General features: G+C 48.5%; 1 protein-coding gene across 1 annotated transcript in view; it reads right to left on the minus strand.

Moving 5' to 3' along the window:
- Positions 1 to 5,254: 5,254 nt before the first annotated feature.
- The window catches only part of LOC120059548 (E3 ubiquitin-protein ligase TRIM63-like), a 34,932-nt gene continuing 14,269 nt past the window's right edge, over positions 5,255 to 25,917 (minus strand). The window contains exons 2-9 of the mRNA XM_039008681.1: positions 18,686 to 18,825; positions 18,214 to 18,385; positions 17,716 to 17,811; positions 16,845 to 17,078; positions 12,959 to 12,981; positions 12,558 to 12,682; positions 11,915 to 12,408; positions 5,255 to 5,341 (exon numbers count right to left, since the gene is read on the minus strand). Of these exons, the coding sequence (XP_038864609.1) occupies positions 5,255 to 5,341; positions 11,915 to 12,408; positions 12,558 to 12,682; positions 12,959 to 12,981; positions 16,845 to 17,078; positions 17,716 to 17,811; positions 18,214 to 18,385; positions 18,686 to 18,825 (1,371 nt within the window). The remainder of the gene's footprint in view (positions 5,342 to 11,914; positions 12,409 to 12,557; positions 12,683 to 12,958; positions 12,982 to 16,844; positions 17,079 to 17,715; positions 17,812 to 18,213; positions 18,386 to 18,685; positions 18,826 to 25,917) is intronic.

Below are 25,917 nucleotides of genomic sequence, written 5' to 3' on the forward strand. Positions count from 1 at the left end.
TTTTTTTTTTTTTTTTAACTTTTTTTTCTGCTTTGTGAGGCATTGGAAAACCTCCCTGGTCTTTGTGGTTGAATCTGTGTTTGAAATTCACTGTTTGACTGAGGGACCTTACAGATAATTGTATGTGTAGGGTACAGAGATGAGATAGTCATTCAAAAATCATATTAAACACTATTGTTGCACACAGAGTGAGTCCATGCAACTTATTATGTGACTTGTTAAGCCAACGTGTCCTCCTGAACTTATTTAGGCTTGTCATAACAAAGGGGTAGAATACTTATCCACTTAAGACATTTCAGCTTTTCATTTTTAATTAATTTGTAAAAATTTCTAAAAACACAATTCTACTTTGCCATTATGTGGTATTGTGTGTAGGACAGTGACCCCCCCCCCCCAAAAAAATCTAAATTTAATAAATTTAAAATTCAAGCTGTGGCACAACAAAATGTGGAAAAAGTCAAGTGTTGTGAAACCTTTCTGAAGGCTCTGTATACAGGGATTAACAAGAACAGTGAAAACGACAACTTATCATGCATCGGTGCGATGCCAGAACAACAAAACTAGATATGCTAAAGAAAATTTCCCAACAGATAAACACACACACTGGATAGACCCATCATGCATCACATGATAATAACAATCAATGAAGTAGAACAAATAATGAAGAGATATTTAAATCGTATCCTACCCCAACACATAGTGTACATGAGCACAATAACGTACAGTAGGTACCAAATTTAAGACCTGCAAAATGGTCAGTGAATATTGAGTTTTCTCTGTGTGCCTGGGAAAACACATGCAGCTCTCGGCTCTTGACGTTAAAAATCATTTAATTAGAAGAATTTGACATCATTGACGTTTCAACCATCTTGGCCTTGTCTCTGCCTGGCCTGTCCCCTCTGTAGGGATTGTTCAGACAGGCCCTCTGTAGGGATGGTTCAGACAGGCCCTCTGTAGGGATGGTTCAGACAGGCCCTCTGTAGCCATGAGGGTTCAGACAGGCCCTCTGTAGCCATGATGGTTCAGACAGGCCCTCTGTAGCCATGATGGTTCAGACAGGCCCTCTGTAGCCATGATGGTTCAGACAGGCCCTCTGTAGCCATGATGGCTCAGACAGACCCTCTGTAGCCATGAGGGTTCAGACAGGCCCTCTGTAGGGATAGTTCAGACAGGCCCTCTGTAGCCATGATGGTTCAGACAGGCCCTCTGTAGGGATAGTTCAGACAGGCCCTCTGTAGGGATAGTTCAGACAGGCCCTCTGTAGCCATGATGGTTCAGACAGGCCCTCTGTAGCCATGATGGTTCAGACAGGCCCTCTGTAGCCATGATGGTTCAGACAGGCCCTCTGTAGCCATGATGGTTCAGACAGGCCCTCTGTAGCCATGATGGTTCAGACAGGCCCTCTGTAGCCATGATGGTTCAGACAGGCCCTCGGTGGTACAGACAATCTCTTCTTCATTTCTTCTTCTTGGAGAGAGCGTTGAGCCAGGAGGAAGAGAAGCTGAGACGAGGGGACTCACTGGAGGAAGGAGAGGAGGGGGAGGAGTGGGAGGAGGGACCACCTTCCTGTGGTGTGTGGTTCTCTGACCCAGGCTCAATCTGGACAGAGAAAGGAGATGGACAGATGCCTTCAAATGCAAGGTACTACAGATAAGGATGCCTAATCTATTTAGGCCAATAAGCTAGTGAAAAGGTCACATAGGCTATTCAAGAGAGCACACCAAGAATGCATTATATGGAGACACAGAGAGATGCTTACATGGAATGCTTACATGGAATGCTTACATGGAATCATTCATGTGTGTTGGAAAAACTTGTCAATAATCAACTGACTGGCTTTCTTGATGTCTATAGTATTCTCTCTGGTATGCAATCTGGTTTCCGCTCAGGTTATGGATGTGTCACTGCAACCTTAAAGGTCCTCAATGATGTCACCATTGCCCTTGATTCTAAGCAATATTTTGTTGCTATTTTTATTGACTTGGCCAAAGCTTTTGATACGGTAGACCATTCCATTCTTGTGGGCCGGCTAAGGAGTATTGGTGTCTCTGAGGGGTCTTTGGCCTGGTTTGCTAACTACCTCTCTCAAAGAGTGTAGTGTATAAAGTCAGAAAATATGCTGTCTCAGCCACTGCCTGTCACCAAGGGAGCACCCCAAGGCTCGATCCTAGGCCCCACGCTCTTCTCAATTTACATCAATAACATAGCTCAGGCAGTAGGAAGCCCTCTCATCCATTTATATGCAGATGATACAGTCTCATACTCAGCTGGTCCCTCCCCGGATTTTGTGTTAAATGCTCTACGACAAAGCTTTCTTAGTGTCCAACAAGCTTTCTCTGCCCTTAACCTTGTTCTGAACACCTCCAAAACAAAGGTCATGTGGTTTGGTAAGAAGCATGCCCCTTTGCCCACCGTTGTAATTATTACCTCTGAGGGTTTAGAGCTTGAGGTAGTCACCTCATACAAGTACTTGGGAGTATGGCTAGACGGTACACTGTCCTTCTCTCAGCACATATCAAAGCTGCAGGCTAAAGTTAAATCTAGACTTGGTTTCCTCTATTGTAATCACTCCTCTTTCACCCCAGCTGCCAAACTAACCCTGATTCAGATGACCATCCTACCCATGCTAGATTATGGAGATGTAATTTATAGATCGGCAGTTAAGGATGCTCTTGAGCTGGCTAGATGTTCTTTACCATTCGGCCATCAGATGTGCCACCAATGCTCCTTATAGGACACATCACTGCACTCTATACTCTTCTGTAAACTGGTCATCTCTGTATAGCCGTCGAAAGACCCACTGGTTGATGCTTATTTATAAAACCCTCTTAGGCCTCACTCCCCCTTATCTGACATACCTACTGCAGCCCTCCTCCTCCACATACAACACCCGTTCTGCCAGTCACATTCTGTTAAAGGTCCCCAAAGCACACACATCCCTGGGTCGCTCCTCTTTTCAGTTCGCTGCAGCTAGCGGCTGGAATGAGCTGCAACAAACACTCAAACTGGACAGTTTTATCTCAATCTTTTCATTCAAAGACTCAATCATGGACACTCTTACTGACAGTTGTGGCTGCTCTGCGTGATGTATTGTTGTCTCTACCTTCTTGCCCTTTGTGCTGTTGTCTGTGCCCAATAATGTTTGTACCATGTTTTGTGCTGCTACCATGTTGTGTTGCTACCATGCTGTGTTGTCATGTGTTGCTGCCTTGCTATGATGTTGTCTTAGGTCTCTCTTTATGTAGTGTTGTGTTGTCTCTCTTGTTGTGATGTGTATTTTGTCCTATATTTATATAGTTTTTTTTATTTTTTATCCCAGGCCTCCGTCGCAGCAGGAGGCCTTTTGTCTTTTGGTAGGCCGTCATTGTAAATAAGAATTTGTTCTTAACTGACTTGCCTAGTTAAATAAAGGTTAAATAAAATAAATGTGTTTATAACAAAGAAAGTTAATCATGATGTCAAACCTATTTCATGCAGCAAGGAGCGTCATGATTCAATGGACGAGCATAAGTGAATGCTAAAAGATTTTGTGAGAGCACAAGACAGCACCGCAAGTCCTGCCCACTTCTGACCACAAGCTTCCAGTTGGGCTGAGATAACAGAAGAGGGTTGGGACTTGGACCATAAGGGAACCATAGATAACAGAAGAGGGTTGGAACTTGGACCATAAGAGAACCATAGATAACAGAAGAGGGTTGGGACTTGGACCATAAGGGAACCATAGATAACAGAAGAGGGTTGGGACTTGGACCATAAGGGAACCATAGATAACAGAAGAGGGTTGGGACTTGGACCATAAGGGAACCATAGATAACAGAAGAGGGTTGGGACTTGGACCATAAGGGAACCATAGATAACAGAAGAGGGTTGGGACTTGGACCATAAGGGAACCATAGATAACAGAAGAGGGTTGGGACTTGGACCATAAGGGAACCATAGATAACATAAGAGGGTTGGGACTTGGACCATAAGGGAACCATAGATAACAGAAGAGGGTTGGGACTTGGACCATAAGGGAACCATAGATAACAGAAGAGGGTTGGGACTTGGACCATAAGGGAACCATAGATAACAGAAGAGGGTTGGGACTTGGACCATAAGGGAACCATAGATAACAGAAGAGGGTTGGGACTTGGACCATAAGGGAACCATAGATAACAGAAGAGGGTTGGAACTTGGACCATAAGAGAACCATTGTTATGAGATAGCAGCAGCAGCTACCATAATGCCCCACTATATAATGTTTTATTTTGTGTGATTGGGTTTTGGGTGTGATTCTTCTCACAAAATAACATTACACAAATACGATCCTCCATTACATCCTGTCTTAGCCTTACATTCCTACCAGCGCCAGCAGCCACCCACCAGACCGACTGCCTGTCATACCACTCTATAGCCACAAGGTGGCAGCATTAGTAGTGCTGTTGGGGGCTACAATGTGTGTCAATGCTCTGCTCCCATCCCTCCTCTCCCTTTCCTGTGGTCCCACCGAAAGGGTTAGACCCTAGAAGAGGAGGGAGGTAACAGAGATGGATTATCAAGTGGAGGGAGTATCAGGAAACTTCTCTCTCGCTGAAAGACCTGCTGCTTCGATTTGTGCTGCTTTTTGTTTCCTCAGTCAGATGGTAACCAAGACAACAGAAAACAAAACAAATCCGAGTGATGCCGTATCTTCAGACAACGTCATCAAAATACGTCGGATCGACATTGCCAGTAGTTACAACCTATACGACAAGCCTTCGCTGCAGCAAAATACCAATTATCTCAGAAAGACAAACCATGGTTACCATCTGCAGGTAGAAACATCTAGTTCAGATTGCAAGTCAAACAGCCACTAAAAAACATCAGTTTGTTGACCACACACACAAAAAACGATGACTTCAAGCCGGGTAAATTGTTAAGGATTGCCTGTCAATTTTTCATCAGTTCCATGCTAAACAGTCAATATTCACAGATAAAACTCCGAGACCGATTTGTATTTCTTTCTTTCCCAGAAGAAATACCCATCGCCAACATCCCAGGGACATGATGTGATGGTAGTTATTCATACAGTGTCCTAGAACAGGAGAACTGATCTAGGATCAGGTCCCCCCGTCCAGATACTCTTATTCATTATTATCCAAAAGACCAAAACTGATCCGAGGTAAGCACCTCCTAAACTGAATACCCTGCCTAGTCGCCCTCCGTGCCACTCCAGACCAGTACCTTAGTATTATCAACCAGGTTGCAGTGTGAATCCTGCTGCTGTTCTCTGCTATATAAAAGCAAGGCTCTTGATGTGGGCCCACACAGTCTGGAGCATGATGACCAGGGCCAGGATGAAGAAGAAGAGCGTGACAGCCTATAGGGAGAGAGAGATGGATGGACAGATGGAAATTATGAAAGAAAAGGGTAGAAAATGATACAAAATTGAGGAAAAGACTGACAATTACAGAAGTGCATTGGGGATGGAAGGACCATTCACAGCACGGGGGGCCGTTCACAACACAGGGGCCATTCACAACACGGGGCCATTCACAACACGGGGCCATTCACAACACGGGGCCATTCACAACACGGGGCCATTCACAACACGGGGCCATTCACAACACGGAGGCCATTCACAACACGGAGGCCATTCACAACACGGAGGCCATTCATAGCACGGGGGGCCATTCACAGCACGGGGCCATTCACAACACGGGGCCATTCACAACACAGGGCCATTCACAACACGGGGCCATTCACAACACAGGGGCCATTCACAACACGGAGGCCATTCACAACACGGAGGGCCATTCACAACACGGAGGCCATTCACAGCACGGGGGGCCATTCACAACACGGAGGCCATTCACAACACGGGGCCATTCACAACACGGAGGCCATTCACAACACGGGGCCATTCACAACACAGGGGCCATTCACAACACAGAGGCCATTCACAGCACGGGGGGCCATTCACAACACGGGGCCATTCACAACACGGGGCCATTCACAACACGGAGGCCATTCACAGCACGGGGCCATTCACAACACGGGGGGCCGTTCACAACACGGGGCCATTCACAACACGGAGGCCATTCACAGCACGGGGCCATTCACAACACAGGGCCATTCACAACACGGAGGCCATTCACAACACGGAGGCCATTCACAGCACGGGGGGCCATTCACAACACGGAGGCCATTCACAGCACGGGGGGCCATTCACAACACGGGGCCATTCACAACACGGGGCCATTCACAACACGGAGGCCATTCACAGCACGGGGCCATTCACAACACGGGGCCATTCACAACACGGGGGGCCGTTCACAACACGGGGCCATTCACAACACGGAGGCCATTCACAGCACGGGGCCATTCACAACACAGGGCCATTCACAACACGGAGGCCATTCACAACACGGAGGCCATTCACAGCACGGGGGGCCATTCACAACACGGAGGCCATTCACAGCACGGGGGGCCATTCACAACACGGGGCCATTCACAACACGGGGCCATTCACAACACGGAGGCCATTCACAGCACGGGGCCATTCACAACACGGGGCCATTCACAACACGGGGGGCCGTTCACAACACGGGGCCATTCACAACACGGAGGCCATTCACAGCACGGGGCCATTCACAACACAGGGCCATTCACAACACGGAGGCCATTCACAACACGGAGGCCATTCACAGCACGGGGCCATTCACAACACGGAGGCCATTCACAACACGGAGGCCATTCACAGCACGGGGCCATTCACAACACGGAGGCCATTCACAACACGGGGCCATTCACAACACGGGGCCATTCACAACACGGAGGCCATTCACAGCACGGGGGGCCATTCACAACACAGGGCCATTCACAACACGGAGGCCATTCACAACACGGGGCCATTCACAACACGGAGGCCATTCACAACACGGAGGCCATTCACAACACGGGGCCATTCACAACACGGAGGCCATTCACAACACGGGGCCATTCACAACACGGGGCCATTCACAACACGGGGCCATTCACAACACGGGGCCATTCACAACACGGGGCCATTCACAACACGGAGGCCATTCACAACACGGGGCCATTCACAACACGGGGCCATTCACAACACGGCGCCATTCACAACACGGGGCCATTCACAACACGGAGGCCATTCACAACACGGGGCCATTCACAACACAGGGCCATTCACAACACAGGGTCAAAGCTATCAGAAACCCTCCATAAGTAATACAGGTGACAGAGCAGAGGCAGTGACGGCCATGATGACTGGAGGACTGACTGGATGAGTAAGAGGTGGATGTGGAGCTGGTGGTTGGTGATTGGTTATCATGGGGTAGGGGGATACTGGGGTGGTCGAGCCTGGCGCTGGGGTTGGAGTAGAGTCTGGGGCTGAGGCAGGGGTTGGAGTAGAGGCTGGGGTTGGGGGTTGGAGTAGGGGCTGGGGCTGAGGCAGGGGTTTGAGTAAAGGCTGGGGCCTAGGCAGGGGTTTGAGTAGAGGCTGAGGCTGGGGTTGGAGTAAAGGCTGGGGCTGAGGCAGGGGTTGGAGCTGGGCCTGGAGCTCCCTAGCTAGTGGGAAGATGCTCCTTCTCCCAGCCCCAGGTACGTCAAGTGCCTCTCGAGACCACCCCTCTAACCACTGTCCAGCCATGGGTGTACCAGCTGGGGTAGAGTCTAGTGTCTTCACTGGCCTCAGCTTGCTGGTCCTGGAGCTCCAAGTCACCTCCTGCATCATGTTCCTCCTGCCACAGCTCTGGCTTTGAATCTGGCCCTGCATGGTCCATGTGTACGGTCTCCTATTCCCTATATAGTGCACTACAACTAAGAACCCGTCTCTGACCAAAAGTAGTGCACTAATAATGGAATAGGCCTGGGTGCCATTTGGGACACAGTTGGGACATTTAAAACAAGACAGCGTGTTGTCTGTCAGGACACCCTGACTCTTTACTCTGTTGTCTGTCAGGACACCCTGACTCTTTACTCTGTTGTCTGTCTGGACACCCTGACTCTTTACTCTGTTGTCTGTCTGGACACTGACTCTTTACTCTGTTCTCTGTCTGGACACCCTGACTCTTTACTCTGTTGTCTGTCAGGACACCCTGACTCTTTACTCTGTTGTCTGTCTGGACACCCTGACTCTTTACTCTGTTAAGACACTGACTCTTTATTCTGTTGTCTGTCAGGACACCCTGACTCTCTACTCTGTTGTCTGTCTGGACACCCTGACTCTTTACTCTGTTGTCTGTCAGGACACCCTGACTCTTTACTCTGTTCTCTGTCAGGACACCCTGACTCTTTACTGTTGTCTGTCAGGACACCCTGACTCTTTACTCTGTTGTCTGTCAGGACACCCTGACTATTTATTCTGTTGTCTGTCAGGACACCCTGACTCTTTACTGTTGTCTGTCAGGACACCCTGACTCTTTACTCTGTTGTCTGTCAGGACACCCTGACTCTTTACTGTTGTCTGTCAGGACACCCTGACTCTTTACTGTTGTCTGTCAGGACACCCTGACTCTTTACTGTTGTCTGTCAGGACACCCTGACTCTTTACTCTGTTGTCTGTCAGGACACCCTGACTCTTTACTGTTGTCTGTCAGGACACCCTGACTCTTTACTCTGTTGTCTGTCAGGACACCCTGACTCTTTACTGTTGTCTGTCAGGACACCCTGACTCTTTACTCTGTTGTCTGTCAGGACACCCTGACTCTTTACTGTTGTCTGTCAGGACACCCTGACTCTTTACTCTGTTCTCTGTCAGGACACCCTGACTCTCTACTCTGTTGTCTGTCAGGACACCCTGACTCTTTACTCTGTTCTCTGTCTGGACACCCTGACTCTTTACTCTGTTCTCTGTCAGGACACCCTGACTCTTTACTCTGTTCTCTGTCAGGACACCCTGACTCTTTACTCTGTTGTCTGTCAGGACACCCTGACTCTTTACTCTGTTGTCTGTCAGGACACCCTGACTCTTTACTCTGTCAGGACACCCTGACTCTTTACTCTGTCAGGACACCCTGACTCTTTACTCTGTTGTCTGTCAGGACACCCTGACTCTTTACTCTGTCAGGACACCCTGACTCTCTACTCTGTCAGGACACCCTGACTCTCTACTCTGTCAGGACACCCTGACTCTCTACTCTGTCAGGACACCCTGACTCTCTACTCTGTCAGGACACCCTGACTCTCTACTCTGTCAGGACACCCTTACTCTGTTCTCTGTCTGGACACCCTGACTCTTTACTCTGTTCTCTGTCTGGACACCCTGACTCTTTACTCTGTTCTCTGTCTGGACACCCTGACTCTTTACTCTGTTCTCTGTCTGGACACCCTGACTCTTTACTCTGTTCTCTGTCAGGACACCCTGACTCTTTATTCTGTTGTCTGTCAGGACACCCTGACTCTTTATTCTGTTGTCTGTCAGGACACCCTGACTCTTTACTCTGTTGTCTGTCAGGACACCCTGACTCTTTACTGTTCTCTGTCAGGACACCCTGACTCTTTACTCTGTTGTCTGTCGGGACACTGACTCTTTACTCTGTTGTCTGTCAGGACACCCTGACTCTTTACTCTGTTGTCTGTCAGGACACCCTGACTCTTTATTCTGTTCTCTGTCAGGACACCCTGACTCTTTATTCTGTTCTCTGTCAGGACACCCTGACTCTTTACTCTGTTGTCTGTCAGGACACCCTGACTCTTTACTCTGTTGTCTGTCAGGACACCCTGACTCTTTATTCTGTTCTCTGTCAGGACACCCTGACTCTTTACTCTGTTGTCTGTCAGGACACCCTGACTCTTTACTCTGTTGTCTGTCAGGACACCCTGACTCTTTATTCTGTTCTCTGTCAGGACACCCTGACTCTTTATTCTGTTCTCTGTCAGGACACCCTGACTCTTTACTCTGTTGTCTGTCAGGACACCCTGACTCTTTACTCTGTTGTCTGTCAGGACACCCTGACTCTTTATTCTGTTCTCTGTCAGGACACCCTGACTCTTTACTCTGTTGTCTGTCAGGACACCCTGACTCTTTACTGTTCTCTGTCAGGACACCCTGACTCTTTACTCTGTTGTCTGTCAGGACACCCTGACTCTTTACTCTGTCAGGACACCCTGACTCTTTACTCTGTTCTCTGTCAGGACACCCTGACTCTTTACTCTGTTGTCTGTCAGGACACCCTGACTCTTTACTGTTGTCTGTCAGGACACCCTGACTCTTTACTCTGTTGTCTGTCAGGACACCCTGACTCTTTATTCTGTTCTCTGTCAGGACACCCTGACTCTTTACTCTGTTGTCTGTCAGGACACCCTGACTCTTTACTGTTCTCTGTCAGGACACCCTGACTCTTTACTGTTCTCTGTCAGGACACCCTGACTCTTTACTCTGTTCTCTGTCAGGACACCCTGACTCTTTACTGTTCTCTGTCAGGACACCCTGACTCTTTACTCTGTTCTCTGTCAGGACACCCTGACTCTTTACTCTGTTGTCTGTCAGGACACTCTGACTCTTTACTCTGTTCTCTGTCAGGACACCCTGACTCTTTACTCTGTTGTCTGTCAGGACACCCTGACTCTTTATTCTGTTGTCTGTCAGGACACCCTGACTCTTTACTCTGTTGTCTGTCAGGACACCCTGACTCTTTACTCTGTCAGGACACCCTGACTCTTTACTCTGTTGTCTGTCAGGACACCCTGACTCTTTACTATGTTCTCTGTCAGGACACCCTGACTCTTTACTCTGTTGTCTGTCAGGACACCCTGACTCTTTACTCTGTTGTCTGTCAGGACACCCTGACTCTTTACTCTGTTGTCTGTCAGGACACCCTGACTCTTTACTCTGTCTGGACACTGACTCTTTACTGTTGTCTGTCAGGACACCCTGACTCTTTACTCTGTTGTCTGTCAGGACACCCTGACTCTTTACTCTGTTCTCTGTCAGGACACCCTGACTCTTTACTCTGTTCTCTGTCAGGACACCCTGACTCTTTACTCTGTTCTCTGTCAGGACACCCTGACTCTTTACTCTGTTCTCTGTCAGGACACCCTGACTCTTTACTCTGTTGTCTGTCAGGACACCCTGACTCTTTACTCTGTCAGGACACCCTGACTCTTTACTCTGTCAGGACACCCTGACTCTTTACTCTGTTGTCTGTCAGGACACCCTGACTCTTTACTCTGTTCTCTGTCAGGACACCCTGACTCTTTACTCTGTTCTCTGTCAGGACACCCTGACTCTTTACTCTGTTGTCTGTCAGGACACCCTGACTCTTTACTCTGTTGTCTGTCAGGACACCCTGACTCTTTACTCTGTTCTCTGTCAGGACACCCTGACTCTTTACTCTGTTCTCTGTCTGGACACTGACTCTTTACTCTGTTGTCTGTCAGGACACCCTGACTCTTTACTCTGTTGTCTGTCAGGACACCCTGACTCTTTACTCTGTTCTCTGTCAGGACACCCTGACTCTTTACTCTGTTCTCTGTCAGGACACCCTGACTCTTTACTGTTGTCTGTCAGGACACCCTGACTCTTTACTCTGTTCTCTGTCAGGACACCCTGACTCTTTACTCTGTTGTCTGTCAGGACACCCTGACTCTTTACTCTGTTCTCTGTCAGGACACCCTGACTCTACTCTGTTGTCTGTCAGGACACCCTGACTCTTTACTCTGTTGTCTGTCAGGACACCCTGACTCTTTACTCTGTCAGGACACCCTGACTCTTTATTCTGTTGTCTTTCTCAAAGAGAGAAATGGTTAGGGCAACAATAAAATGAAATCCTTTGTTCTCACTTGTCTGTCAATGAAGAAATCACTAAGTATTATTAATATTCTCATAACATGTCTGAAATTAGTTCATGTATGTAACATAACATGTAGCAATTACATAATTTTTCTTCCAATTGGTGAGGAAATACATGTCATGTATAGCGTACTATACCTGTTGTGTATTTAAGCCCTCTCGGTCACAGAACTCCTCTTTCTGCAGGTCTGCATCACACCCCTCTGCTTGATCCCTGAGCTGCTCTGTCAGCTCTGCTGGGTCCTTCAGTCCCCAACACTCTCCCACTGTCTTCAGCTCCAACACAGGCTCTGCATCCAGGACCTGACTGGATGCTGACTCTGGTTCTAGAACTTCCAGCGGCTCTAGAACTGCCACATGTTCTGGAACTAGCTGTCGCTTTGTCACTGGCACCTGCTCTGGTTCTGTCCGTAGGTCTTCCACCAGTACTGGCACCGGCACCGACACTGTCACCGGCACTGGCTGTGGTACTAATTCTGGCTCTAGTTCTTGCACCAGTGCTGGCAGTGCCACTGGTTCATGAACTGTTGCTGGTTCCAGAACGGCCTCCGGTTCTAGGTCCAGAACTGGTTCACATTCTGGTTCCGGCTCTGGTTCTGCCTCCTCAGGAACCTCCTCTCCCTCCTCCTCCACTACAATGAACAGAGACAATAAAACAGGTTAGGTGTGTCTTCTCTACTGTTGAACATCAGTAGAACACACTGATGGCCAATGGGGCTCCGGCTAAAAGATAGTGGTGCTCTATATAGGGTCTAAGATAGTTCAGACGCAGCCACGGTACCTTTGATGAAGTCCAACTTGTACAGAGCCCTCTTCTCTGCGTTGAAGTTGACCCTGTAGTGGTCCATGTTCTCATAACCAGGCTCCAGGGTCTCCACGATGCAGGTACTGGACGCCTCATTCACCCTGGCAAGGAGAGGGGGATATAGATGAGGTAGCACAGACACAGAGAGAGAAGGATAGAGAGAGAAGGATAGACAGCATGTGGGACAGACAGAGAGAGTTTGAATGAGACAGAAACAAAATAGAAATAAAGTATTTATCAGTAGAATGGCCTAAACCGTTCCAAACTTCTAACAAATCGTACTTCTTATTAGTTACTTCTTATTAGTTACTTCTTATTAGTTATTTATTATTAGTTACTTATTATCAGTACCAGATTAAAAATAAGAGGGCACTCACTTTACAATCAAGTCTTTTGCAATCTGAGAAAAAGGGAAAAAAGGCAAAATGATTAAAAGCAATTGACGTAAAAGATAGATAATAACAATTCCAGTATGAAATATGTTTCCCTATCAAAGTCTTTCAATATTGTATTGTATTGTATTGCATCCATCAACATTGAGTGAATATACATCGTCAGTCACATTCTTCATTAGGAAATGTGTTTGATGATGTTGTACCCACAATAACAAACCGGACATACCCCAACCAAAAACCCTGGACGAACAGAGATATCCATACTGAGAACATTCAATGTCAGCAGAATGAACCCCGATGACTCGGTGACGCACGGCGCGTACAGGGCAAGCAGGTACGAGGTCCGCAAATCCATTAGGGACTCAAAAAGACAATACAGACTCAAACTTGAATTGATGTTCGACAATTTAGACTCACGACGGATGTGGCAAGGACCACAGACTATCACAGAATACATAGGCAAATCCAGCGGTGTGGTTCCCACTGAAGCCTCCGTCCCAGACGAGCAAAAAACATTCTATGCTCACTTTGAGGTAGACAATACCGAGCCATCCAGGAAAACTCTCACTGCTCTGGACGACCAGGTGCTTTCGCTCTCCGATGCTGACGTGAGGAAAACTCTCAAAAGAGTGTAGACTCGCAAAACCAACAGCACAGATGGAATCCCTGGCCGCGTCCTCAGGGTGTGTGCTGACCAACTGGCGGGCGTCTTCTCGGACACATTTAACCTGTCCCTGTCCCAGGCTGTAGTCCCCACCTCCTTCAAGGAGGCCACCATCGTCCCAGTGCCCAAGAAAAACAAAGGTGATATACCGAAATGATTAAATCGCCCCGTCGTGCTCAAGCTGGTCATCATGAAGTGCTTCGAGAGGCTGGTCATGGCCCACATGCCGGGGACGCTGGACCCACTCCAACAGATCCACGGAAGATGTTATTTCCATCGCTACTCACACGGACGTAACACATCTGGACAAGAGGGACACCTATGTGAAAATGCTGTTCATTGACTACAGTTCAGCATTCAACACTTTTGTTCCCTCCAAATGCGACACCAAGCTCAGAGCCCTGGGTCTAGACACTACCCTCTGCAACTGGATCCTGGACTTCCTGACGGGCCGACCACAGGCTGTAAGGATTGGCAACAACACTTCCTGACGGGCAGACCACAGACTGTAAGGATTGGCAACAACACTTCCTGACGGGCAGACCACAGACTGTAAGGATTGGCAACAACACTTCCTGACGGGCAGACCACAGACTGTAAGGATTGGCAACAACACTTCCTGACCGGCAGACCACAGGCTGTGAGGATTGGCAACAACACTTCCTGACCGGCAGACCACAGGCTGTGAGGATTGGCAACAACACTTCCTTTACACTGACTCTTAACACCGTGGTGTCCTCAGCTGTAGTCCCCGTTCACCCACGACTGTGTGGCTTTGCACAACACCACAGTTATAGGCCTGATAACCAACAACGACGAGTCAGCCTATAGGGAGGAGGTAATTGAACTGGCATTGTGGTGCCAGGACAACAACCACTCCCTTAATGTCAGCAACACAAAGGAGTTGATTGTTGACTTCAGGAAGCAGAGGAAGGACCATGCCCCGATCCACATCACCGAGGACTGCAGTGAAGAGAGTCAGCAGTTTTAAGTTCCTCAGCGTCCACATCACCGAGGACTTAACATGTACCAACACCTCCACCACTCTGGTCAAGAGGGCACAACAGCGTCTCTACTTCCTACGGCAGCTGAAGAAATACGGCATGCCGACCCAGGTCCTCTCCAAATACGATCGAGAGCATCCTGCCCGGTTGCATCACGGCCTGGTACGGGAATTGCTCTGTCCACGACCAAAAGGTCCACCAGTTGGCCCAGTACATCACTGGGACCGTGCTCCCATCACTGGGACCGTGCTGTTCACTCCCTTACCGTCGGGTATGAGGTCTGATACCAACAGGCTCAGAGACAGGTTCTATCTACAAGCCATCAGACTGCTGAACACTTGAACTGGACTGATCACCTGCACTGATTCTCCACATCTTAGCACACATGCACTCACTCACTCACTCACTCACTCACTCACTCACTCACTCACTCACTCACTCACTCACTCACTCACTCACTCACTCACTCACTCACTCACTCACTCACTCACTCACTCACTCACTCCTGTACAATTTACCTCGACTAACCTGTACCCCCGCACATTGAGTTGGTACCACCCTGTATATAGCCTCCACATTGACTCTGTACCGGTACCCCCTGTATATAGCCCCCACATTGACCCTGTACCGTAACACCCTGTATATAACCTCCACATTGACTCTGTACCGTAACACCCTGTATATAGCCTCCACATTGACTCTGTACCGGTACCCCCTGTATATAGCCTCCACATTGACTCTGTACCGGTACCCCCTGTATATAACCTCCACATTGACTCTGTACCAGTACCCCCTGTATATAGCCTCCACATTGACTCTGTACCATAACACCCTGTATATAGCCTCCACATTGACTCTGTACCAGTACTCCCTGTATATAGCCTCCACATTGACTCTGTACCGGTACCCCCTGTATATAGCCTCCGCATTGACTCTGTACCGGTACCCCCTGTATATAGCCTCCACATTGACTCTGTACCAGTACCCCCTGTATATAGCCTCCACATTGACTCTGTACCAGTACCCCCTGTATATAGCCTCCACACTGACTCTGTACCAGTACTCCCTCTTGTATCGTACTGTATTGTATCGTACGGTATCGTATTGTATTGTATTGTATTGTATGGTATTGTATCGTATGGTATCATACTGTATTGTATTGTATGGTATCATACTGTATTATATTGTATGGTATCGTACTGTGTTGTATTGTATGGTATCGTACTGTATTGTATCGTACTGTATTGTATGGTATCGTACTGTATTGTATTGTACGGTATTGTATGGTATCGTACTGTATTGTATGGTATTGTATCGTATGGTATCATACTGTATTGTATTGTATGGTATTGTATGGTATCATACTGTATCGTACTGTATTGTATTGTATGGTATCGTACTGTATTGTATTGTATTGTATGGTATCATACTGTATTGTATCGTACTGTATTGTATGGTATCGTACTGTGTTGTATTGTATGGTATCGTACTGTATTGTATCGTACTGTATTGTATGGTATCATACTGTATTGTACGGTATCGTACTGTATTGTATGGTATCATACTGTATTGTATTGTACGGTATCATACTGTATTGTATGGTATCGTACTGTATTGTATGGTATCGTACTGTATTGTATGGTATCGTACTGTATTGTATTGTATTGTATGGTATCGTACTGTATTGTATCGTACTGTATTGTATGGTATCGTACTGTATGGTATGGTATGGTATCATACTGCATTGTATGGTATGGTACTGTATTGTATTGTACGGTATCATACTGTATTGTATGGTATCGTACTGTATTGTATGGTATCGTACTGTATTGTATGGTATCGTACTGTATTGTATTGTACGGTATCGTACTGTATTGTATCGTACTGTATTGTATGGTATCGTACTGTATTGTATTGTACGGTATCGTACTGTATCGTATTGTATGGTATGGTATCGTACTGTATTGTATGGTATCATACTGTATTGTATTGTACGGTATCGTACTGTATTGTATGGTATCGTACTGTATTGTATCGTACTGTATTGTATGGTATCGTACTGTATTGTATTGTACGGTATCGTACTGTATTGTATCGTACTGTATTGTATGGTATCGTATTGTATTGTATGGTATGGTACTGTATTGTATCATACTGTATTGTATTGTATGGTACTGTATTGTACTGTACGGTATTGTACCTTCATGAAGGCAGCCATCTCAGGTTCCTCCATGGTGGTCACAGCAGTCTCTGCCAGTTTGGTGCTGGTCTCTACGCTCTCTCTGTAGGATTGCACCAGCGAACGAGCGTGACCCGTCTTCTCCTCCTGCTCGTACGTGACTCGCTGCTTCATGATCCTCTGTCGCTCCTCCAGGATGGCGAGGATACGGTTAAACTTCTCACACACTGTCTGCTTCTGGGTCTTACAGTTCTCCTGTAGAAACACAGACACGCGGTCAAACTTTTTCAGACGTCCTGACGACTTTATAGGGATCATTTTGGGACGTTCCGGGATGTCGTAAGGACAAGTTTTGTTGGCAGAGTATTACTGATCAAAACCAAGCAGCACTCATCCACTTTATGGGTGTCCATGACAATACATCAAAGTAGAACAGACACAAAAAGGCACTAACATCAACATTCTTTATAACTGAACAACTGGAAAAGTATAACTCATAGATTGGGCTCCCGAGTGGCACAGCGCTCTAAGGCACTGCATCTCAGTGCTAGAGGCGTCGCTACAGACTCTGGTTCGATTCCAGGCTGTATCACAACGGGCCGTGATTGGGAGTCCGATAGGGCGGAGCACAATTGGCCCAGCGCTGTCTGGGTTTGGTTTTGGCCGTCACGGTAAATAATAATTTGTTCTTAACCGACTTGTCCAGTTAAATAAAAGGTTAAATAAAAATAAAATAAAAATATTGTATTAGTTACAGGCTGAGTATAAACAAAACTTTGGCTCACTGTTGATTTGAATCTTGATCTTATAACTACACCAAGCAGCACTCAACACTTTATAGGTGTAAAAAGTGACAACACACCAGAGAAGATACAACACAAACAGCGCTAACCTCAACAGTCTTGCAGGTCACTTCCAACTCATCGATGAAGGCTTGGACTTGGCCGTTCGACGCCACCAAGGAGCTAACCTCCTCACTCAGCTCAGCCTGTTGAGAGAAAGGAGAGGTTTCACAGAGGAATTACCGTAGCTACTGTTACTGGTGCAGTCAGAATCATTTTATTTTCTATTCTACACATCTTATGATATCATCATACATCTAAAGTGTAAAAGTTTCACAGAAGCAAAACCTGTAACTGCCTGGTGAGTCAGGCTACTTTCTTTCCTAGTCTAATATGATCCATGATGAGCCCCCTGATACGTTACAGCACAAATTAACCAATGATTTCCAAGGCCCATCTCTACACCCAGGTATCATCCCACAGAACTTGTCCAATAAGATATTTTTTTTTTTTTGCTACAGTGTGCCCTAATGAACACTACCCAGGTGAAAGTTGCCTTCTGTGATGTCATCAATGTGCGACCCATGCCTGTGGCCTCACTCACTCACCTTCTGCTGCTGGTAGACTTGTGTCAGCGGTGCCACCTGGCAGGTGTTGTGGGCACCGAACACCTTGCAGAGGGAACAAGTGGGCACCTGACAGGTGATGCAGTAAATGTTGACCTTCTCACCGTTGTGCTCCTCACAGGTGGGCTGGCCCACAGGCTTTGACGACTGGGATCTAGAGCTAGGAGGATTGTGGGAAGGAGATGAGGAGGAAATGTCAGTCAGGATTAGGAAGCCAAAGTAAAAACTAAAATGCCGTCTAGATGTAATTTGTTGATATTCCTTTGGCATCCTTATTTTGAAACCTTCAGGAGAGCGACCCACATTCCACTCCCTCACCTGGTGGACTCCTGTTTGTAGACGTCACTAATATAGTCCACCAAGATGAGGGTTGACCTGGCCACCCCTGTCTAATCCCATCCCCTCCCTTACCAAAGCTCTTTACATTAAAGACCTCTGTTCTCACCTGGTGGACTCCTGTTTGTAGACGTCAATAATATTCTCTACCAGCAGGTTGCGCTGCAGCCCGTAGACACCGTGACGGTCCAACACAACTTCCTGATTGCAGGACGGACAGCGGAACCTCCCTCCAGACCCCACCTGGAACAGAGAGGGCTACACACCTTACTCAGCATGCTGTCTATAAACACACACACATGCACATACACAGCGATGCAGGAAGTAAACAGCTGTATCGGGCCTGTTGCTCGTGGCAACGTCATATTGCTGAGTCTCAGTTTAAATATAGAACATTATATATACACTGAATGTACAAAACATCAAATCAAATTTGATTTCTCACATGCGCCGAATATAACAGCTGTAGACCTTACAGTAATACTTACTTACAAGCCCTTAATCAACAATGCAGTTTTAAGAAAATCCCTAAAAATGTAAGAGATAAGAATAAAAAATTATTAAAGAGCAGCAGTAAATAACAATAGCGGGACTATATACAGGGGGTACCGGTACAGAGTCAATGTGTCAATGTGCGGTGTCGAGGTAATTGAGGTAATTATGTACATGTAGGTAGTTATTAAAGTAACTATGCATAGATAATAACAGAGAGTAGCAGTAGCGTAGAAGGGGGGGAAGAGGGGGTGGCAATGCAAATAGTCTGGGTAGCCATTTGATTAGATGTTCAGGAGTCTTATGGCTTGGGGGTAGAAGCTGTTTAGAAGTCTCTTGGACCTAGACTTGACACTCTGGTACCGCTTGCCGTGCGGTAGCAGAAAGAACAGTCTATGACTTGGGTGGCTGGAGTCTTTGACAATTTTTAGGGCCTTCCTCTGACACTGCTCGGTATAGAGGTCCTGGATGGCAGGAAGCTTGGCCCCATTGATGTACTGGGCCTTACGCACTACCCTCTGTAGTGCCTTGCGGTCGGAGGCCAAGCAGTTGCCATACCAGGCAGTGATGCAACCCGTCAGGATGCTTTCGATGTTGCAGCTGTAAAACCTTTTGATAAAACTGATTTAAGTTTCCCTGCATTAAAGTCCCCGGCCACTAGGAGCGCCGTCTCTGGATGAACGTTTTCCTGTTTGCTTATGGCGGTATACAGCTCATTGAGTGTGGTTTTAGTGCCAGTCTCGGTCTGTGGTGGTATGTAGACAACTACGAAAATACAGATGAAAAGTCTCTTGGTAGATAGTGTGGTCTACAGCTTATCATGAAATACTCTACCTCAGGCGAGCAAAACCCTGAGACTTCCTTAGATATTGTGCACCAGCTATTGTTTACAAATATGTATAGGCCCCCGCCCCGTGTCTTACCAGAGGCTGCTGTTCTATAACCTGCCAGCTGTATGTTCTTAATGTCATCATTAAGCCACAACTTGGTGAAACATAAGATATTACAGTTTTTAACGTCCCGTTGGTAGGATATACGTTCTTTCAGTTCATCACATTTATTTTCCAGCGATTGAACGTTAGCTAGCAGAACGAAAGGCAAGGGAAGATTAGCCCCTCGTCTCCTGATCCTCACAAGGCATCCTGATCTCTTTCCGCGAAACCTACGTTTCCCTTTTCCAGCGAATCACGGGGATCTGGATCTGGTCGGGTGTCTGTAGTATATCCCTCGCGTCCGACTCATTGAAGAAGAACTCCTCGTCCAATCTGAGGTGAGTAATCACAGTTCTGATGTCCAGAAGCTCTTTTCAGTCATAAGAGACGGTAGCAGCAACATTATGTACAAAACAAGTTACGAACAACGTGAAAAAACAAACAAAATAGCATGGTTGGTTAACCGGCAGCCCTACCCTCCGGCGCCATCTTAAGAACACCTTCCTAATACTGAGTTGCACCCCCACTCCTTGCCCTCAGAACAGCTTCAATTCGTCAGGGCATGGAGTCTACAAGGTGCCGAAAGCGTTAATTTACATTTTAGTCATTTAGCAGACACTCCTATCCAGAGCAACTTACAAGAGCAATTAGGGTTAAGTGCCTTGCTTAAGACACATCGGCAGATTTAGCCTAGTCAGCTTGAGGATTCGAACCAGCAACCTTTCGGTTACTGGCCCAACCTCTTAACCGCTTGGCTACCACCCAGCGTTCCACAGGGAAGCTGGCCCATGTTGACTCCAATGCTTCCCACAGTTATGTGAAGTTGTCTCTGGGTGGTGGACCGTTCTAAATACACACCGGAAATTGTTGAGCATGAAAAACCCAGCAGCGTTGCAGATCTTGACACAAACCGGTGCGCCTGGCACCTACTATCATACACTGTTCAAAGGCACTTTGTCACGTTCCTGACCTGTTTTCCTTGTTTTTGTATGTGTTTAGTTGGTCAGGGCGTGAGTTGGGGTGGGCATTCTATGTTATGTGTTTCTATGTTGGGTTAAATGTGTTGCCTGATATGGTTCTCAATTAGGGGCAGGTGTTTGACGTTTCCTCTGATTGAGAACCATATTAAGGTAGGCTGTTCTCACTGTTTGTTTGTGGGTGATTGTTCCTGTGTCTGTGTCTGTTGCACCACACGGGACTGTTTCGTTTGTTCGTTCGTTTGGCTAGTCTTACCTGTTCGTGCGTTCTTCGTGTCTATGTAAGTTCTCAAGATCAGGTCTGTCTACGTCGTTTTGTTGTTTTGTTTCTATTCAAGTGTTCTTCGTATGTTCGTCTTTGCTTTAACAAATATTCATTATGTCATCATACAACGCTGCGTTTTTACTCCTTCTCCTCATCCGAGGAGGAGGAATTAGACAGCCGTTACAGAATCACCCACCAATCAAAGACCAAGCGGCGTGGGAGAAAGCAACAGCGATCGCAGGATTCATGGAAATGGGAGGAAATATTGGACGGTAAAGGTCCATGGGCACAGCCAGGAGAATATCGCCGCCCCAAAGCTGAGCTGGAGGCAGCGAAAGCAGAGAGGCGGCGTTTTGAGGAGCTAGCCCGGAAGCAGGAGAAGGATCTGGGCTACACTACGTGGGAGGAGATCGACAGGTGGGCGATCGACCCAAGGAGAGTGCCGGAGCCCGCCTGGGATTCTCTGGCGCAGTGTGAGGAGGGATACCGGCGAATGGAGGCAGCACGACGACGCGGTAGGAAGCCTGTTAGTCAAGGCCAAAAATTTCTTGGGGGGGGGGGGGGGGGGGCTAAAGGGTAGTGTGGTGAAGTCAGGTAGGAGACCTGCGCCAACTTCCCGATCTTACCGTGGAGAGCGAGAGTACGGGCAGACACCGTGTTATGCGGTAGAGCGCACGGTGTCTCCTGTACGTGTGCATAGCCCGGTGCGGGTTATTCCACCTCCCCGCACTGGCAGGGCTAGATTGAGTATTGAGCCGGATGTCATACATGGCACCAGCCTTACGCATGGTGTCCCCGGTTCGCCTACATAGCCCAGTGCGGGTTATTCCACCTCCCCGCACTGGTCGGGCTACGTGTGCATACAACCAGGTAAGGTTGGGTAGGCTCAGTGCTCAAGGGAGCCAGTACGCCTGCATGGTCCGGTATATCCGGCGCCACCTCCCCGCCCCAGCCCAGTACCACCAGTGCCTACACCACGCACCAGGCTTCCTGTGCGTCTCCAGAGCCCTGTTCCTCCTCCACGCACTAGCCCTATGGTGCGTGTCTTCAGCCCGGTACCACCAGTTTCGGCACCACGCACCAAGCCTCCTGTGCGTCTCCAGAGCCCTGTTCCTCCTCCACGCACTAGCCCTATGGTGCGTGTCTCCTGCCCATTACCACCAGTGCCTACACCACGCACCAAGCCTCCTGTGCGTCTCCAGAGTCCTGTGCGTCCTGTTGCTGCTCCCCGCACTAGCCTGAAGGTGCGTGTCCTTAGCCCGGTACCTCCAGTTCCGGCACCACGCACCAGGCCTACAGTGCGCCTCAGCCGGCCAGAGTCTGCCGTCTGCCCAGCGGCGCCTGAACTGCCCGTCTGCCCAACGCCGTCTGAGCTGTCCGTCTGCCCAGCGGCGCCTGAACTGCCCGTCTGCCCAACGCCGTCTGAGCTGTCCGTCTGCCAAGCGCCGCCTGAACTGCCCGTCTGTACTGAGCCTTCAAAGCCGCCCGTCTGTACTGAGCCTGCAAAGCCGCCCGTCTGTACTGAGCCTTCAAAGCCGCCCGTCTGTCCTGAGCCTTCAGAGCCGTCCGCCAGACAGGAGCCGCTAGAGCCGTCCGCCAGACAGGAGCCGCCAGAGCCTTCCGCCAGACAGGAGCAGCCAGAGCCTTCCGCCAGACAGGAGCAGCCAGAGCCTTCCGCCAGACAGGAGCAGCCAGAGCCTTCCGCCAGACAGGAGCAGCCAGAGCCTTCCGCCAGACAGGAGCAGTCAGAGCCTTCCGCCAGCCATGAGCAGCCAGAGCCTTCCGCCAGCCATGAGCAGCCAGAGCCTTCCGCCAGCCATGAGCAGCCAGAGCCTTCCGCCAGCCATGAGCAGCCAGAGCCTTCCGCCAGCCATGAGCAGCCAGAGCCTTCCGCCAGCCATGAGCAGCCAGAGCCGCCAGCCAGCCATGAGCAGCCAGAGCCGCCAGCCAGCCATGAGCAGCCAGAGCCGCCAGCCAGCCATGAGCAGCCAGAGCCGCCAGCCAGCCATGAGCAGCCAGAGCCGCCAGCCAGCCATGAGCAGCCAGAGCCGTCCGCCAGCCATGAGCAGCCAGAGCCGCCAGCCAGCCATGAGCAGCCAGAGCCGTCCGCCAGCCATGAGCAGCCAGAGCCGTCCGCCAGCCATGAGCAGCCAGAGCCGTCCGCCAGCCATGAGCAGCCAGAGCCGTCCGCCAGCCATGAGCAGCCAGAACCGTCCGCCAGCCATTAGCAGCCAGAGCCGCCAGCCAGCCATGAGCAGCCAGAGCCGTCCGCCAGCCATGAGCAGCCAGAGCCGTCCGCCAGCCATGAGCAGCCAGAGCCGTCAACCAGCCATGAGCAGCCAGAGCCGTCAGCCAGCCATGAGCAGCCCCTCAGTCCGGAGCTGCCCCTCAGTCCGGAGCTGTCCCTCAGTCCGGAGCTGTCCCTCAGTCCAGAGCTGTCCCTCAGTCCGGAGCTGTCCCTCAGTCCGGAGCTGCCCCTCAGTCCGGAGCTGCCCCTCATTCCGGTGTTGCCCCTCAGTCCGGAGCTGCCCCTCAGTCCGGTGCTGCCCCTTAGTCCGGTGCTGCTCCTTAATCCAGTGGGGTTAATTTGGAGGGTGGCCAGTTGGAGGAAGCTACGGAAGCGGGGTTTGACTCTGGTGGGGTGGGGACCACGTCCGGAGCCGGAGCCGCCACCGTGGACAGATGCCCACCCAGACCCTCCCCTAGACTTTAGGTGGTGCGCCCGGAGTTCGCACCTTGAGGAGGGGGTTCTGTCACGTTCCTGACCTGTTTTCCTTGTTTTTGTATGTGTTTAGTTGGTCAGGGCGTGAGTTGGGGTGGGCATTCTATGTTATGTGTTTCTATGTGGGTTAAATGTGTTGCCTGATATGGTTCTCAATTAGGGGCAGGTGTTTGACGTTTCCTCTGATTGAGAACCATATTAAGGTAGGCTGTTCTCACTGTTTGTTTGTGGGTGATTGTTCCTGTGTCTGTGTCTGTTGCACCACACGGGACTGTTTCGTTTGTTCGTTCGTTTGGCTAGTCTTTCCTGTTCGTGCGTTCTTCGTGTCTATGTAAGTTCTCAAGATCAGGTCTGTCTACGTCGTTTTGTTGTTTTGTTTCTATTCAAGTGTTCTTCGTATGTTCGTCTTTGCTTTAACAAATATTCATTATGTCATCATACAACGCTGCGTTTTGGTCCGACCCTTACTCCTTCTCCTCATCCGAGGAGGAGGAATTAGACAGCCGTTACACACTTACATCTTTTGTTTTGCCCATTCACCCTCTGAATGGCACACACACAAACACAAGCCATGTCTCAATTGTCTCAAGGCTTAAAAATCCTTCTTTAACCTGTCTCCTCCCCTTCATCTACACTCTTTGAAGTGAATTTAACAAGTGACATCAATAAGGGTGTCATTGTGAGATGCGGTGTGGGTGAATGTGTATTTCCCACCGTAAAGCATGGAGGTGGTGTGATGGTGATTTGCTGGTGACACTGTTTGTGATTTATTTAGAATTCAAGGCACACTTAAACAGCATGGTTACCACAGCATTCTGCAGCGATACACCATCCCATCTGGCTTGGGCTTATTGGGGCTATCGTTTGTCAACAGGACAGTGACCCAACACACCTCCAGGCTGTGTAAGGGCTATTTGACCAAGAAGGAGAGTGATGGAGTGCTGCATCAGATGATCTGGCCTCCACAATCACCTGACCTCAACCCAATTGAGATGGTTTGAGATGAGTCGGACAGCAGAGTCAAGGAAAAGCAGCTAACAAGTGCTAAGCATATGTGGGAACTTCTTCAAGACTGTTGGAAAAGCATTCCAGGTGAAGCTGGTTGAGAGAATGCCAAGTGTGCAAAGCTGTCATCAAGGCAAATGGTGGCTATTTGAATAATCTCAATGATAAAATATATTTTGATTTGTTTAACACTTTTTTGGTTACTACATGATTCCATATGTGTTATTTCATAGTTTTGATGTCTTCACTATTATTCTACAATGTAGAAAACACTAAAAAATAAAGGAAAAACCCTTGAATGAGTAGGTGCTCTAAAACTTTTGACCGGTAGTTATATATAATGTATACATATACACTCAGTGTGACGTCCATTCCGTCGGGTTGCTGCACATCTCAGAACATTGCTTTATGATAGTAATGTGACTCCAGAGACTTCTCCAGGTGTTTGTGAGAGCGGTGACTGGATATAAGGACGACCTGAAACTTGCCCACTGTGCCCAGAAAACATTAACGGATCTTCGCTCTGAGTAATTGGCTAAGTATTACGGGAAATAGTCTCTCCTCTCTGTAAACAACTCTCAGCTGTTCTGAAACAGCTGTTCTGACGTCAGTTGGGTATTATCATGCAAGTATCAAACATTTGAAGCCACAGATCATCATCCAGAATAATCTAATAACCAACCCTCTGTTGATCAACTGGGAGATAAAGTGTTTTAGTGGCCTTGCTGAGGGCAGACTCCTTCATCGAATAAGTTTAGTAGTTTACAGACAGAAACACACTCAGTGATCCCACTTCACCCCCCCCCCCCCCCCCCCCCCCCCCCCCATAGCAGAGGAGAGGAGATGGACAGATCAGAGACAGAGTGAAAGACAGATAGAGGTCCGAGAATCGTGCTCTTGTCCTCAGCTGCTTCTGGGTATAACAGCAGATCACTCCTCTCAGTGCTCCTCTCTTTC

This window comes from Salvelinus namaycush, chromosome 14 (genome assembly GCF_016432855.1).
Source record: "Salvelinus namaycush isolate Seneca chromosome 14, SaNama_1.0, whole genome shotgun sequence".
Classification (NCBI taxonomy): domain Eukaryota; kingdom Metazoa; phylum Chordata; class Actinopteri; order Salmoniformes; family Salmonidae; genus Salvelinus; species Salvelinus namaycush.